The 17,270-nt window shown below is 38.0% G+C and overlaps 1 protein-coding gene and 1 long non-coding RNA gene across 3 annotated transcripts in view; both read right to left on the minus strand.

Annotated features, from left to right (window-relative positions):
- Nucleotides 1-557: 557 nt before the first annotated feature.
- Nucleotides 558-17,270, minus strand: part of LOC131253238 (probable LRR receptor-like serine/threonine-protein kinase At3g47570) — a 51,497-nt gene continuing 34,784 nt past the window's right edge. Inside the window, exons 1-2 of one of the 2 annotated variants that reach the window (XR_009175053.1) lie at nucleotides 2,386-2,525; nucleotides 957-1,091 (exon numbers count right to left, since the gene is read on the minus strand). Coding sequence is in view for 1 of the 2 variants with exons in the window: in XM_058254164.1 (XP_058110147.1) it covers nucleotides 859-1,091 (233 nt within the window). In the remaining variant the exon portion in view is untranslated. Of the gene's footprint in view, nucleotides 1,092-2,385; nucleotides 2,526-17,270 lie in introns of those variants that run through there. The other variant, XM_058254164.1, reaches the window with a different exon arrangement.
- LOC131253240 (uncharacterized) lies at nucleotides 2,007-7,052 on the minus strand. The gene is made up of 2 exons (XR_009175055.1): nucleotides 6,782-7,052; nucleotides 2,007-2,500 (listed from the first exon to the last, which is right to left on the minus strand). It is a non-coding gene; the product is annotated as an uncharacterized LOC131253240 (long non-coding RNA).

Consider the following 17,270-nt stretch of genomic DNA (forward strand, 5'->3'; position numbering starts at 1 on the left):
TGGATTTACGTAGTTTGGGTTTAGATGGATGTAGTTTATGTTTGGATGAAATATATTATATAACAAGTGTATATCAGGAAGAATATGATGATATAACAGGTATATATTGACCCTCTTATAAGGGACGGTCCATGACAATCCTTTTTAAGGATGGTCTATGACCGTCCTTTTAAAGGACGGTCTGTGGCCGTCCTTTGAAGGCCCATAAGAGACGGACCATGACAGTCCTTAAAAAGGACGGTCTATGGCCGTCCTTTAAAGGCTCATCAGAGACGGTCTACGACAGTCTTTTTTAAGGACGGTTGATGGCCGTCCTTTAAAGGCTCATAAGAGACGGTCCGAGACTGTCCTTTTTAAGGACGGTCCATGACCGTCCTTTTTTCATCAATAAAAATGACGGTTTTCGACCATCCTTTAAGTAATACGACAGTCAAAATTTGACGGCCCTTGCGACGGTCCATGACCGTCCTTTTTGGTCATTTGAGACGGTTTTGGACCGTCCTTTTTTCGCAGTTCTTCTCATATATTCAATATCAATACAAGTACACTCTTAACCTAAGACTAAATAATATATCTAGAGCTTGTTTAGGGAAGTATTCAACAAACTCATTTCATTTGGAAATCTTTCTCAAAATAACTACTAATACTAACTTAGTAATGCCTGAGATAAGACAAACCTTCATCTAATATTTGCGACCTAACTTGTTTGTCTTGGCGAATCTTGACCCCGAGATACAAGTCCTTGATTGTGTTCATTTCAACAACAACATCTCTCATTTGCATTCGTTTACTTGGAGATTCTGCAGAGCACAAAACACCGATTTTGACCATTGAAATCAAGCAGTCATGCATTCTATTTCATGTATTTATTTGATTTTCATTGCCTTGAATAACTTTAGCTTCTTCTAAGAGCAGTTGTGGATCAACAATCTCCATTACTCGTTCAGCCAAAGCCAACTTAGCAAAATGATGAAGGCTTAGATTGTCCTTAAACATGTCATCAGTTGGCCCCTTCCCTGTGATCATCTCCAATAGAAGGATTCCATAGTTGTAAACATCTCCATGTGTAGGTTTTCCACCCATCGCATACTCTGTAATTTATACAACTTATATTAGAATCTAAGTGACCATAAGTTGGTGGTAGACAGTGAGATTCAACACCGAGGAAGAATATTCTATTTAAGAGGAAGAGGATCTGAATTCCTAACATCAATTGGTGTGCTATAAACTTATAAGTTCTTATAAAGATGTACATTGAAAAAGTATCTGCTACTCAAATGAAAGAAATCAGCTCCTCAGTCATCAAGTGAACATATGAGTTGCTGTTATGATTTTAATGTAACACATCACAAATAAAGCCATTAACACAAAAGAATTCTTCATACCTTACCATGGTGTGATTCATGTGGGGTGCAACTGAGTCCCACTTTGTATATCCAGATCTTCGTGAATCTTGCCGGGTGTGGGTCATTCAAATTTTAAGGACCCTGATTTGAATAAAGTTGGGTTGTTGTAGTCATCAAGTCCTTGGACCTTCGTTTTGATCAAGGATCCCGTTCCATACACCCGGCGAAGGAGCAGTGAAGGAATAGGTGATTGATAGTCTCAGCTTGATTATAGCACATCAGGCACAGTTTGGAAGTACCAATCCCCTATTCATTGCTTTAATGAGAACCAAAAATCACCTATGGCCTTGCAGAAAACAGGGAAAGCTCTCAGAACAGAGCAGTCTACTGGAAACATGCAGAAAAGGCAAAAAGGGTACTGTTTGCCTATTTCAACAGGGAAATAACAACATGCACGAGAGAGCACAAGAAATCAAGAAATGCTATATTTTGATAGATTCATGAATAATAAATTATAAGACTTCAGAGAATACTAAACTACTCACAAAATACAACACGAAAAAGATCCATGCACAAAATATAGAAACATACATTTTGATAACATTATAGAATGAAAGTTCATGAAAAGCCTATCTACCAGGTAAAAGGAACGAAACATACTAAGATTAAAAGGTTGACCCTAGGAGACCAACCCTTTCCTTGAGAACGTATAATAGCATATGTGGAGCTCTAAATGTTAAGAAACAATAACATCTGTTTGCAACCAATTCTTTACTGCCCAAGCTCAGACAAGGGCATCTTCTAATGTCCCTACAGTTACATTCAACTAAATAAATATCCAAGTGTAACATGCAGGGATGTCGCAATAAATTAATTGCACAAGACAGCTGCATGAAAACAACAAGAAAAGCAAAATACACCAAGAAGACAGATTCATAGCTATCCCATTAGAGATGCTGTCACAGAACTTTGTAGCATTCAAGTAATGCAATTGCAAGGATTGATAACCGAGAATCCACAAGTCATACTGAGGGCTCACCCTAGACTTCAGTGCAGTTGGACGAGCTTTGGGGGTTACAATCTGACCCAGGGTGGATTTGTTTGACTCCATTTCCAGATAAGGAAAAAGAGGAGTACCAGGTGGCGTAAGAAGCCTGGAATCAGAAAAGAATCCTCGGTAAGTCTCAATCCATACTCATTTGTTTAACCTCACTCACATCATGCATAAGCCACCAATAAAATTGCAAATAAAATCTTCCAGTTCCGACGCAGATGCACGTACATACGCAGAAGGAGGACCCCACCATCGATCTGGCTCGATGACGACGTCCAGGGAGGGCCTCCTAGCTAGAAGACAAGTTTTGGTTCAGAAAAGTGGGCCCGATAGTCAAGAAAAGCCCATCATGGGATCTCATGATTGTGGCCCACTCGTCGGATTGATTTCATATTTTAGGTTTTGCTTATTGTTATTATTTAGAACATTGTGAATGCTTTAGATTTCTCTGTTTGGTTTTTATTTTAGTTTACTTCATCGCCAAGTAATAGGTTGCGCACATGGTGCGAGTTTTGGGGTATAGGATTTTCCCTATAAATAGGCACCCCTTGTAGTTCTTTTGATTCATTGAAGTTAATAAAAAATTCCTGCTTTATTTTTCTGCTCTCTTCGTGAGTTGTGGAAGAATTCAAAAGTGGGTGCGAAGCCCTCCCTTTTCGAAGGGCTAACTACCGTGGTGCGAAGCCACATCGATCCCAATTCACCCCCATCTTCCATCATCTTTTTTTCCATCTTCCCCCACCATCCGTACTTCAAATTTGTCCTTTTGTTGCATCAGATTTCTTCATTACAGCAGGTTTCCAGATTTCGGCCCGCAGGCGAGCTGAAACTTCGGCGGAGCACCACGCACAAACCGTACATCGGATCGAGCTGAGATTTGGGGGTTTTGGAGTCCATCCCTGGCCGACCAGGGCCAAGGTGGCCTTTTTCTGAATAGTGGGCCCCACACACGTGCGGCCGGGATCACACGCACGTCCGTCTGGGCCATTGTTGCTGTCCACACGCGGGATCATCTTTTGGCTCAGGTTTTTATCCTCTTTTATCCTCTCATAGCCGTTTTTCATGAATCCTAACCCTAGATTACATGATCCCTAATTGATTTGCCCCTTTTTATCACCTTAGGGTTCCTTGAATTGAAATTAGGGAATCCCTTGGATTAGGGACTGATTTTTATGCATGAGTAGTTGATTTTATTTCCCTTTGACATCATTTGGTTTATAATTTTTATTGGTCCAGTCCTAACTTGTGTCGGCTTGGACCCGCATAGATTCCCCTTTTTAATTGAATGTTTGGATTTTCATGTGGGACGTGGAATTTGTGTGATTGTTTCTGAATTGGTAGGATCTAAGCCTGAAATCTTGCATATCATATTTAATTTTCCATATCCTGCATCAATAAGCCACCAATAAAATTGCAAATAAAATCTTCCAGTTCCGACGCAGATGCATCTCGAACAGGCACACATGTGAAAGCAAAAAATCAAGATGCTTAACAAATAACAATGATTAAAAAAGGCAGAATATACTTTCCATCTTGAAAGGAAGTAAATTTCCACTTTACAAGGAAAAAAACAGAGAAATGAATTTCTCAATCAATTTCACAACAATATTTCCAGAACTAATGCAAAAGAGAATTGTTACTGAGAAGATTGTTCTTTTTTCTTTTTTTTTTTGAAAGGTAAGATTGTTCTTTTATTAATTTGTGATATAAGAAAATTCAACATTGCTAATTTGTAGTAGTGCAAATTATATAAAAAGGAATTGATTTTCTTGAGGTTTTAGGCAAGGGAAATACAAAACTCATACTACTAACCCATTCACTCCGGGCTACCTACAGGAATTCTTAACTCAACGATGACATTCAACAACCCTTACTCCCTAAATCCAGGATCAAGCTATCCTTTTCCTATCAGTTGTAGCAACCACAAGCCATTTCGACCGTTCTATACATTACGTGGGGTGACATGATGCTTCAAGCATAATTCCTCATAAATCATTCCAAGAGCCAAAACTCCCAACATTTATGCTTATCAATAGCCCTTGACCTTGAGTCAAAATTTGAAATACGAAAAGATTTCACATCTACCAAAGTTGGTTGTTGCCTCAAACATTTTAAAAACTTGTTTCTCCTTGTTTCAACTATTAGAGGAACAAAAAACGATCTCAAATGTTTGTTGCAAGTATCTTGCTATGCTTCTTAATGAACCTAAGGAAACCATCCTTATTCCACCAAAGTGCATAATTAGCTTCCACATCAGTGTTTACGCGCACAAGACAATTGGTATGGCTGAAGATCTAATAATTGCTTGGGAAACAATCACCCTTTCCAACATAGATGCCATCGAAAGAAGTTAATCAGCACATTTCTCTCTAAATCCATGGATGTACGTTCTAGTTATTGTGTTATGGGTTTAGTCTCACATCGGTTTCTTGTTACATGTAACTCTATTTGCTATCCTTAGGAATTTAGGTTCTTGAGTTGATGTGCTCCATTCTAGGTCAAGATGTAGCATCTTCGATTCTCGGGAGTTCTATTTTTACTGCAGTTCCTGTATGATTTTTTTTTTTGAACTGCAATAATAGCATTGAAAGAAAGGCCGAAGCCAAACGAAAACAGATTACAGATGTAACCAAATGACTAAAAACCAGGCTGGATTGATAGCTTTTGAAGCTTTCACCCATTCCATCACATGCAATTTAGCCAAACTGAAAACCTCTGAAGCTTGCTTTTTTGTTAACAATCCCAGGTGTATTGGACTATACAAACCCACAATGGGTGATATAGGCCTGTCTCAGCCGATTTTCCCCTGTAAATTCTGATAAATTTTTCCGGAAATAAGGAAACTTGAAAAATGCCTAAATTTATTATTAAAAAAAAAAAAAAAAAAAAAAAAACATGTGTTTAATGGAGAATCAGACCATTCCCTGACAAGAATATGTTGATTGTTAGCTTCACCACCGAAAAGCCAAGCAAATAGGCCCTAACTAAACACAAACAAAACAAGTTTTTGGTGGATTAGATCCACTATACTGAAATATATAAATTAAGGATGGAAAAAAGTGGAAAGCAGTGGACTGATGGCTTACCCCTTCTTCCTATTCTCCCCACCCCCCAAATGGTCTATTTTGCTTGGATTAATCAACCCCCACTAATATCTTATGTTTTGATCCCCAAAATATGCCTGGATGTAGTAACAAATTGAGTTTCTCCGCTTCCCTTATAGTTTGAGTGAGGAAAGATGTGTGAAATGAAAAAGGCCTTTTCTTTTGTAATGGACCAGTTCACCCTGTATCAAATAACGGGCAGGCCGGATATGGCCATATAATAACCAATTTTCAAAACCATGCGCATGCATCTCTAGATCACCTATGTGAAAAGCATTGTGAGATGGGAAATGTAGCTGTAGGGAGAAGAAAACCACATAAACACCCCCAAGCAAGCTTTTCCACGTATGTCTCATTGTTGAGTTGTGGCAAATTCAATTGCCATCTTTAAAAAGGATGACATGCTTGCTATAGAAGAGGCAAACGTGAAGTGTTGCCCCTCAAAAAGTTTGCCTTGCACAAGAAACAAACTATGCCCAAAAGTGATTCCAGTGCAGTACATGATGCAAACAACACGTTCCAACAAAGAATCTTGTACCAAGGTATCGCTTCAGAACCTCATTCCTGCTTTTATTCCAGAACTTATGTTGCACCCATCTTCAACTGCTGTGATTAATGATTCTACCAAATCAATCTATTTTCTACTCATATGCAACTTTCGTTCTAAACTAAATATTACTGGTTATACATACACAATCCATAAAAACCTTATCACTATATTAAATATGGATGCATGCTTTACATTTAACTCTATAGTACACAACTAGAGGGCTGTCGAAAATTGTCTTCACAGCTTCTTTACACCACCAGTTTTAATTCCTCTGTATACGAAATTTCTGAAACTTTTGGTGGTAGAAGTGCTGCAATACATGGTATGCACGTGCATCTCCAATCCTTTGCAAGTAGTTTTGTTTGATTCTACAGTGTTTTTTTTTTAAAAAAAATTTAAATAATGTGCCTTACAGTTTGCAACTCAATTTTTACAACAAAAAACCTGCCAGAACTCTTGATGTTGGGGGAAATCTGGGCGATCTGATTCCCAGGCCGATAAGATGCTGCTGCCAAATTATAAGATAAGAATGACACCTCAGTTGTGATTGGGGAAGGAAAGGGTGGGAAATGCTAACACGATTAATGGGTTCTTTCCAAGTACCAGATGTACTGACTGCACTTTGGAAGCCCTGCCACCCACAACTTGGTGGTGCACCCAAATATTCCTTATCATCAATGTTTTTCAGCATTCCTTAATAAGTAGATGAGACGCTGTATAACATTACCAATCATAATCATTTTTCTCGCTGTCGGTGTTTAGGAAGTCATCAGAAGCAGTTTTACGTGGTGTTGATGACACTATCTTGAATATGGGAGAACCGCCTGGTTTCGACCCTGTTATCCAGAAACATTTGCAAGTTAGAAGATGGAAAAGATATACTACTTTGTGGATAAGTCCAGTTTTACAAGATTGATAACACTAATTAACAATAGGTGATTTTGATACACACATTTCCAAATGCAGCCATACATGTCAAAATGGCACGTGTTTGGGAGATCTAAGCCGTGCATCAGGTGGCCCCCACCTCGTGGATGACCCAAGCTAAAGAGCAGGCCGGTCCACCCATCATGTGGGCTACACTTGTATGCTTAATGTACACAAGATAGAAACTTGCTACCGAACATCTATTCGTGTGTGTCCAACACCATATCTGATGAGTAGACTGGCCCAATGTCGGGAGTAGGTCATCTACATGGAGGGGTCCACCTCAGGAACATGTATGCCGTAGATACAAAAATTACAAAGGAGATTCAAACGTTGCACTGTCGAAAATGAAATTCGAATAAAAAAGAATATCTGAGTTCTGAAGCTATCACTCACTGGACATTGACATCCGATTCATAGAAAACTAGTAAAGAAACCAAAAAAAAAAAATGATGATGCGAAATAGCAATTTGGCAGCATTTTCAATACCTAAGGCCTGGAAAGAACTGAATCTTACCCCAAGAAGTGTGAATGTTACAGTGGGAAACATCGGAGCGCATACCTAAAGGAGGATTGAAATCTTCGGAGGTGTGGAGGAGGAGCAAGCTATTCCGCTCCTACTCGCGCTTCCGCATCTCGAGAAACAACGCAAGATCCTCTTCCTTGTCCTTCATCACAGCTCCAAGGCTCCTCCCTTGCCTCTGCAGCTGTACGGGAGCTTGCATTTGCGACTCTGCAGCCCTGAAACTCCGATTCAACGCTATACGGCAACGAAAACGACAGCGAAAAATAGCGATTTCCTCATCTAAACCCTAACTCTCAACCACTCCATGAGATCTGGAAACGAGTTGCCAAACTCTCATTTTCTACAACGAAACTCCGTCAGACTTCATCGCGACCGTTCGATTGATCCGGACGCCAGACAGAGAGAGAGAGAGAGAGAGAGAGAAGCGAAAATAGGTGAAAATGGAAGGGCATTTCAGAGCGAGCGGAGAAAGGGGGCAATCACGAGATGAGGAATACCTTTTCTTAAACAAATTTAAAGTTACTTGATCACTTCAGTTTTATAAGTTAAAATCAAAATAAGCTTTTCTTAAATAACTTATAATCTAATCGCCACTTAAGTTCACATGGAATAACTCACCTACGTTTTGAAATCTTCATTGTGATTAGACGCATCATGTAAATGAATTGAATTCCATGTAAACTCCACCATAGGCCCTACTTGTCTTTAGTTTTCAAATACCTAAATTCCACATCAGGGGGATTTAAAGTCAAGGATATTTAGCTATCTTTAGCAACTTGTATATGAAAATACTAATAATTCAAAAATACTAATGCATTGAAATTATGTAGCATATTTATAAGAGTTTGAATGTAATTATTAAATTAATATTAATATCCTTAATGAGGGGACATATGTAATGTTTGATATAGTGATTGTAATAAATTAATTAAAATATATACGTTGACAAAAAATGATGAAATTTCATATTTCAGATTAACCACATCGTAGGATCACAACTGAACCACTAGCTTTTTTAATCATTGATTTATAGGACTAATTTATGGACTACTCAAATCATTCCATTAATATAATTTTAGTTATGTAGCCATAGTGAATTAATAGCTTAGTGACAACAATATATGTTACACATCCCACACTCTTTCTTTCAAAAATAAACAAAAAAGGAAAATAATTGATAATCTCACTAAAGAGAGAGAATGCAAAATCAGTACGTGAGAAGATTGACAATTCCCTTAATTCCAAATGCAGCCCATCCATGCTTCCAAATAACTTTTGATGAATTATGAAAACCCTTCAATGCCGTCAAATCCTCCCAATCTATTCTGCCAAACGGGACTTGATTCACTCCACAGACCTGGCTCAGTGATGCAGACACGTGCCAAATTTAGACGTTGTTAGGACATGTGCCAATATCAAACGTTTATGCTTTTCAAATGGGTGGGGACAATGTTTTAAAAAGCAGCCTGTTTTACTCATGTGGACCACAATGTCCCTAGTAAACTTAAACTACTAGTTTAAAGAATTTTCTGGCTGTCTATTAGTCCAAAAATGAAGCAGATTCATTTCTCAGGTGGACCATACAAGCGATGATTGATCATTAATGTGCCAAAAACATTGGGATCAAGCCAATATATATATATTTCGGTTGATCTTATCAGCAGGTTGGATGGAAAATATACCTCATGGAAACTTTACTATAGCCTCTAAGAAGTTTTTAATAATAAAGTGTTCAATCACCACTGTTTCTTATAATATGGTCCACCTGAAATTTGTGTGTTTTTTTATTTTTTAAGCTCATTCTCTAAAAGGATCTTAGAAAAAGGGGTAGAAGACATGGATATAAGATAACAGGTGTTCCAAAATGGTAATGGTGAACATAACGGCCACCACCATTATCCCACCACCATTATCGTATAATACGGGCATAACTGCCATTACAGTCCCTGTATCAACGGTTATGGCTTTTTTCATTTTTTTGAAAAAATTGTTCTGAAACCGTCATGGACTGTTTCGAAGCTGCTACGATCATTTTGACACTTCGACCTGCAATGCATAACAGTTATTACTGTTATCACTGCATAGCGGCCGTTGGGTAACCGAATTTGAATGCCATTACATATTTCAAGTTGGGCCGGACAATAATGACAGTACCTTCTAAGGTGAGGTCGGGGCCTGAAAGGCATTTTTAAATTTTTATATAACCAAGCTACCCTTCCATGGCACTTCAAGAACGGATTGGATGGTTAGGATCATTTGCTAGGATCATAGCTCAGTATCAACATGACACAACATGAATATAGGTTTTTTTTTTTTTAATAAATGGCCCCGCCTGTACCGCTTAAGAAATTTGAGGGCGATTTTGAAAACGCTTCAGTGCGCTAATAAGTGCAAGTGCACGGGGACCTTTCAATGCACTGGTTGCAGTTGGGAAATGTGTACAGTCCACATCATCAATCTGGACCGTTCATTTGGTCCAATTGATTAGGTGGTTCTCACCATCGAACCAATAGCATGAAGAAATGATTGAATGCCATTTTTTTTTTGCCAAGCTTAGGTGGGATCATTAAAGCCAATCATACTTTGGAGTAGGGGTGCACACGGGTCGGTTCAGTCTGGTTCTAGGGTGAAATCGGAACCGAGCCGTTTCATACGGTTTTGGAATTTTCAGAACCGGAACTGGATTGTTAGCACCCTAGAACCAAAGTGGAACCGGACCGTGAAAATTGGTTCAGTTCTGGATCGGTTCAACAATTCTAGGTTTTTTAAAATCTAGCCCAATTTTGAAAGAGGGATGAGTATTGAGCATCCACGGTTGAAATATTTATGGGACCACATAAGTTTTGAATCCAGATAATATTTGTGGTATGAACGGTGTCTATAGCATGTAAACATTATTCTCAACTCAGGGAGGTTGCAACTGTGTGAATTTCACTACCCACCTTTTTCTATCGTACGGCCCACTTGATTCGTTGATCTTTCTCAATTTTAGCCTCACCTCCTAAAGTAATTAGCTCACAGAACGGATGGACAAGATGAATTTCTTACAAACATCACAATGGGCCCTACTTAGGTTTCCAGCTCAAAGAATTCCAGCAAAATGTCCTCAGAAAGTTATGGCTGGGGCATTAAAGTAGTGTTATAGTTTAGGGCTACAGTTTAGATGTACTACAGAAAGTGTCACGTGGGACTCATGCAAAGAGGGAGGAGGAAGCCGGTGAAGAGATTTTGTCAAGAGAGAGAAAATAGAGAAGAATGGGTACTGTACAAAGATAAAGGAGAGTTTACAATAGTAGATGAGTCATGCTAGTTTTTTTACTTTTTGGTTTGCTTGACTTCCAAATCTATCTTTTGTTTGAAGTCTTAACATTACCTAACATTAGACATCGCTACACGTGCGGATGGATATTACATAGGCATCATGGTAGGCTCCACATATCCATTGTTGGATAGGGCTGGATGAAAACAAGATAACATATAAATCCAAAGAGGATCTTAGCAAGCAAGGTTGGATAAAATCCAAGCTGTAACTAATATCTAAGCCTTTGGGTCCCTACTCATGACTTAGTGGTAGATTCACAAGGTTTTTAATGCTAAGGTCATGGCTTCGAGCACATATTGTAGTGTGTGGGTGTGTGTCCAAAAAAAAAAAAGGAAAAAAAAAAAAGAAAAAAGAAAAAAAAGCTAATATTTAAGTCCTTACTTTCTAAGCAAGTAGATTTTCAACTTTAGGCAATTATCAACGGTTTATATTAAAAATCTTATTTAGTTTCATAAAATCTCAAAGGTTATCACTCTTTTAAAGCTAATTATATAAACAAACTTGTACATATACTCCTTGATGTCTACATCATTATGCATGGTAGAAAAAAAAATAAAAATTTTGTAAATATTTTTAGCTACGAAAATATTCATAGGTATAAGTTTTGTAAATATTTTTACCTACGACAATATTCGTAGGTAAACGTTTTGTAAATATTTTTAGCCACGAAAATATTCGTAGGTAAAAGTTTTGTAAATATTTTTGACAACAAACGTATTCGTAGGTAAAAGTTTCGTAAGGTGAAAGTTTTGTAAAATTTTTAGCTACGAAAATATTCGTAGGTAAACGTTTTGTAATAATTTTTACCTACGAATAAAAATTTTGTAAATATTTTTAGCTACGAAAATATTCATAGGTATAAGTTTTGTAAATATTTTTACCTACGACAATATTCGTAGGTAAACGTTTTGTAAATATTTTTAGCCACGAAAATATTCGTAGGTAAAAGTTTTGTAAATATTTTTGACAACAAACGTATTCGTAGGTAAAAGTTTCGTAAGGTGAAAGCTATCACAATTAACCGGCATGGCCTCCTACTGAAGTCTCAACTGATTTATCATGCCTCTTAACCAAACACCTTCTTTAAACGCTTCTATTACTGTCATATATTCTGCTTCGGTCGTGAAAAGAGCTACCATATATTGAAGCTTCGAATCCAACTAATTGCTCCACCAACTAGTATAAACGAGTATCCTGAAGTAGACTTTCTGAAATCCACACTACCTGTGTAGTCTGAATCAACATACCCTACCAACTTTGTCTCTATCTTCTTAAAAGTTAAGACGTACTCTTTTGTACCTTAAATGTATTGAAGTAACCATTTTACCGCTTGCCAATGTTATTTACTAGGGTATGACATGTATCTACTCACAACACCAACTGCCTTTGAAATATCTAATCTCGTACAGATCATGATATACATTAAACTGTCAACTGCATTCAAATAAGGCACATGAGACATAAGCTGCTCTTCCTCAATTGATTTAAGACATTGTTCTGAGGAAAACTTGAAGTGAGCTGCGTGGGGAACACTCACCGGCTTTGCCTGGTCCATCCCATACTTGATCAGCACCTTTTGAAGGTATTCTGCCTGTGATAACTAAAGTCTGCTCTTCTTCCTAACTCTATAAATATCTATGTCGAGAACCCTCTTTGCAGCCCCCAAATTTTTCATCTCGAATATCCCTAATAACTGAGTCTTTAATACCTTGATTTCAGACATATCATGACAGGCGATCAACATATTATCAACTTATAATACTAGGATGATGAATCTGTCATCACTCAGTGTCTTGTAATAGACACAGTGATTGTATTTACTCCAAGTAAATTTCTAACTCAACATGAAAGAATCATATTTTTTATATCACTGCTTAGGCGACTGTTTCAGGCCGCACAACGACCACATTAACCTACAAACCTTTTTCTCTGCCCCTTTAACTTTGTTGCCCTCAGGTTACTTCATGTAAATCTGCTCTTCCAACTCTCTGTGCAGGAATGCAGTTTTGACATTCATCTGTTCCAGTTCGAGATCGTATTAGGCAACCAACGCCAACATGAATTTGATAGATACTTGCTTAACCATCGGTGTGAATATCTCTTTGAAGTCGATTCTTTCTCTCTAAGCATACCCCTTCGCTATCAGCCTCACTTTGTATTTGTCATGTTTCCTTTTAAATAACCACTTGCATTCGATTACTTTTTGGCCCATTGGAAGCTCCACCAGCTCTCGTGTATTGTTTTTGTACAATGAGTCCATGTCATTGTCCATAGATGCCTTCCACTTTTCTGCATCAGGCTCATCAAGAGCTTCCCGAATAGTTGAAAGGTCTCCCTCATCTGTAATGAGGGCATATATGATATTAGAGTCCCTGTATCTTATCAGTAACTTGCAATCACGCGGTGGGTTCCTGCTCATAGGTGGCCGCTCCACCTGCTCCTGTACCTCTGTCTGTACATCTGTCTCTGTCTGAGTATCATCTGTGTCAATATGGACGTCTACAATCAACCTTTCTGGTTCCTCTTTCTCCTCTTGATCATTCTTGCAGAATAGAAAGCTTTTATCGAATCTGATGACACAGCTACTGATGACCTTGTGTGTGACTTTGTCGAATAACATGTAACCTTTCACACCAATACCATAGTCAACAAAGATGTACTTTTTGACTTTATGGTCTGGCTTATCTCTCTCAACTGACAGTATATGAGAATAAGCCTCACAACTAAATATGCGCAAATCTGAGTAGTTCAGCTTATGACCACTCCATATTTTCTCTGAGATTTTATATTCAATTGTTGTAGACAGGGATCGATTCACCAAGTAGCAAGCCGTGTTAACGGCCTCAGTCCATAAGTCCTTGTCCAACACATCATTACTTAATATGCATCGGTCCCTCTCTAATAGAGTCCGATTTATCTGCTTAGCCACACCGTTTTGTTCAGGCATGTGGCGCACTATGTTGTACCTAATAATCCTTTCATCTTTACAATATTCATTAAACTCAGTGAAAGTGAATTCTCCATCATTGTCAGTCCTTAAAAACTTTATTTTTCGCCTTGACTGTTTTTCCACCATTGCCTTCCATTGTTTGAATATGGTAATAACTTCAGATTTACATTTCATGAAGTAAACCCAAACTTTCCTTGAGTAATCGTCAATGAATGAAACAAACCATGACGATCCCCCAATGAAAACCTCTGGCGATGACCCCTATACGTCAGAGTGCACATAATCAAACACTCCCTTACATACATGTTTTCTAATTTTAAAAGATAATTTAAATTATTTACCATACATACAATGCTCGTATATATCTAAATCAGAAATTTTAAAAGTTGGAATCAAATAACGATCAGATAGTACCTTCATGCCCCGATCGCTCATGTGGCCCAGACGAGCATGCCACATCGTAGAGACATGGAATCTACAATAGCTGCTATCTCTCCACCTGTTGAAGTGCTTCCGATCAACCTGTAAAGGTTTCCATACCTTTGCGCTCTCATAACCACGAGTGTCCCTTTTAAAACTTTAAGGATATCATCAATACCAGTGAACTTGCACCCTATAGCCTCGAGTACATTAAGAAAAATTAGACTTTTTTTCATATCAGGAATGTGCCTGACATCAGTTAAGGTACGCTTTATTCTATCAAACATCTTGATGCTTTCCATACCAATAGGCACAACATTACAGGCATTGTCATTGCTCATAAAGACTTGTCCACCATCGCATTCCTTGTAATTGGCGAACTAACTCCAATGAGGAGTCATGTGATATGATGCTCCTGTGTTAAGGATCCACTCATCTCTAAGATTGTCATGCAAGTATCCGACTATAAACACAGACAGAACATCATCTCTACTTGTTTCTTCAGATGTGACAACATTGGCCTCCCTAGAAGAAGCCTCTGAGTTTTCTTTCTTCACTTTAGGATTTGTGCAATCCTTCTTCATGTGTCCATTCATCCCACAGTTCCAACACTTTAGTTTTCATTTTCCCTTGCCCTTATTTGAATCTAGATCTTAAAGATCCTGTACCTTGCTTAGTATTTCTTTCCATTGTAAACAGTCCATCAGAAGATGACCCCAAGCCACCGTTCATCTTTCTCGTGACCTTCCCTTAAAGGGTTGAGATAACGGTGTCCACACTTAGGGTTTTATTTTCGGTACACAATGAGTTCCTGAATGACTCATACAATGGTGGTAGATTATTCAACAATATACATGCCTGATCTTTATCTTTGATCACTTCTTACATATCCAGCAATTTACAAATCAGTTTATTAAAATTATTGATGTGGGCCTCCACATCTCCACCCTCTGCCAATTTGAAGGTGAACAACTGTAGCTTCAAGTGTAGACGATTCTGAGTGGATTTTTTAGCATAAAAATCTTCTAACTTTGCCCATAAACCAGCTGCAGTTTTCTCCCTCAAAACATTATAAAAGACCCCATCCGTGTTACACTAACTTTTCAACTCTCTTTGCAATGCAAACGTTTTTTTTTTTTTTTCATATATTTACATGAGCAACATCCCTTTAAAGGATATTTTGGTTTAGATTTAGGCGTGCGATTTAACATAATGATAGAAAAATAGGCTATTTAAACATATAATAATCCTTAAAATTTCTTCTAACTTTTTATTAGTATAAATATTGTTGAGATAAATGGCAGAATCATATAGACATGAATCTATGATTACAATTCAAAAACACTAAGCAAACACAAAGAGAATACAACAATTTAACGTAAAAAATCCTTTCAGGAAAAAACCACGTACGGCACAAAGCGACAGAAATCCACAATGAAAGCATAAATTATAAAGAAAAAGGACTTACCCGATTCAAACAACCTCGAATCTCACCCTTTCCTACACTCCTTGAAACCCTAGAACTATTTAGAAACTCTCGGGAATAATTTAGGAAACCTTGGAATATCTTAGAATGGATCTAGGAGCACCCTTGAAACTCCTATTTATAGTTGGGGAACTCTAACTTTCACACCGACTTGTAATAACGGGATCTTTTCAACCCATCAGATAGGGTTGATGCTCGCCCTAAGATGGACGTCTGGGTGGAGCTGAGCAGATCCGAGAAGGATGTCACTACAACAAAACTCTGCTTAGCCGACAATCTGCGTGGCTGGTTTACTGGCGCTAATTAAAAATAGGCGTCGGTTAGTGATCGGGTATAAACACCGTACGTACCAAAAACCTAACCCTTCTCTCTCTCTCTCTCTCTCTCTCTCTCTCTCTCTCTCTCTCTCTCTCTCTCTCTTAGGGGTTTTTAATCTCTATCTCTCTTTTAACATGTCTAAGGATGAGATACGAGGATCTCTGCAATCCGATGTATGATATGGACATCAAGGAAGCCTTAGCCACTTACATCTCAAGCATTCAATGGATCTCCACATAAAACACGAATATCTCCCCGAAGATCTACAGGTCATCTCTCTGTATATATCTGTCATCCATCTGTTAGATCGATTTTTTTTTTCTGGATTTTGTTTATGACTGTAGGTTATAAAACGAGATGCAAATGATTGAATCTGTGAAGTTTTCATCAATCTTTTTTTTTTTTTTTAAATTTGGTTATGTTATGCTTTGGCACCTTACATGCTCGATTAAATGCCAAATGACTCAAACTTGCTGTATTGTCAAGAACTCTGCTGTAATCGTGCAATTGATCTGTGTTTCTTGTTTCCTGAGGAAAAGATTTTAGCACTGAAATTCGCTCCTATGTGATCCATTCATTGAAGATGGGGTTAAATGATCTATTTGCTAAATCTCAGTGTCCACTTCCCATTTCAACTTTCTTAAAGAGATTTGTATGGTTTTCTTACCTGAATGTGTATGGCAGGTCGGTGGATAGTAGCATTCTTACGCTGATATAATTGAATCTTGTTTGGCTTCCATTCATCAAGTAAGCTTATGATTGTTACAAAATTGCAAATAACCTTGTTTGGATGCACACTTGAATTGAATGGCAAATGTTCAGTACAACCAAGACACAATGACAAAAGCTAATGGAACTTCGAACCGATAGGGATCTTGCTGGCCGAAACTGGTCTGCTTCAATGATCTGCTCATTTGGTGAAGGCTCTCCTTCACCTATGGTGAAACCGAACTGCAGATTGAACTGATGAGAGTGAAAGGTGGCAAATGACAGGTTGAACTAGACGGTCTATATTAAGGTAGTTCAGACATCTGTTCATTAGCATTTAAAAAGTACATCTGTTGATATATATGATAAAGATCACCAATCTTCTGTCAGGGTTTAATTTTGTTTCATGAAAGAATCGTATTTATAAGATAGATTTATATATCTATATCATGTTCTCTTATGCTAGATCATGCTGTCTTGGTCAACCATGCCATGCTATAAATAACCAACCCAACATCATACGATCTACAGCCATGCCATCAGTAGCGTTAAATTTGAA

Source organism: Magnolia sinica, chromosome 8, assembly GCF_029962835.1.
Source record: "Magnolia sinica isolate HGM2019 chromosome 8, MsV1, whole genome shotgun sequence".
Lineage (NCBI taxonomy): Eukaryota > Viridiplantae > Streptophyta > Magnoliopsida > Magnoliales > Magnoliaceae > Magnolia > Magnolia sinica.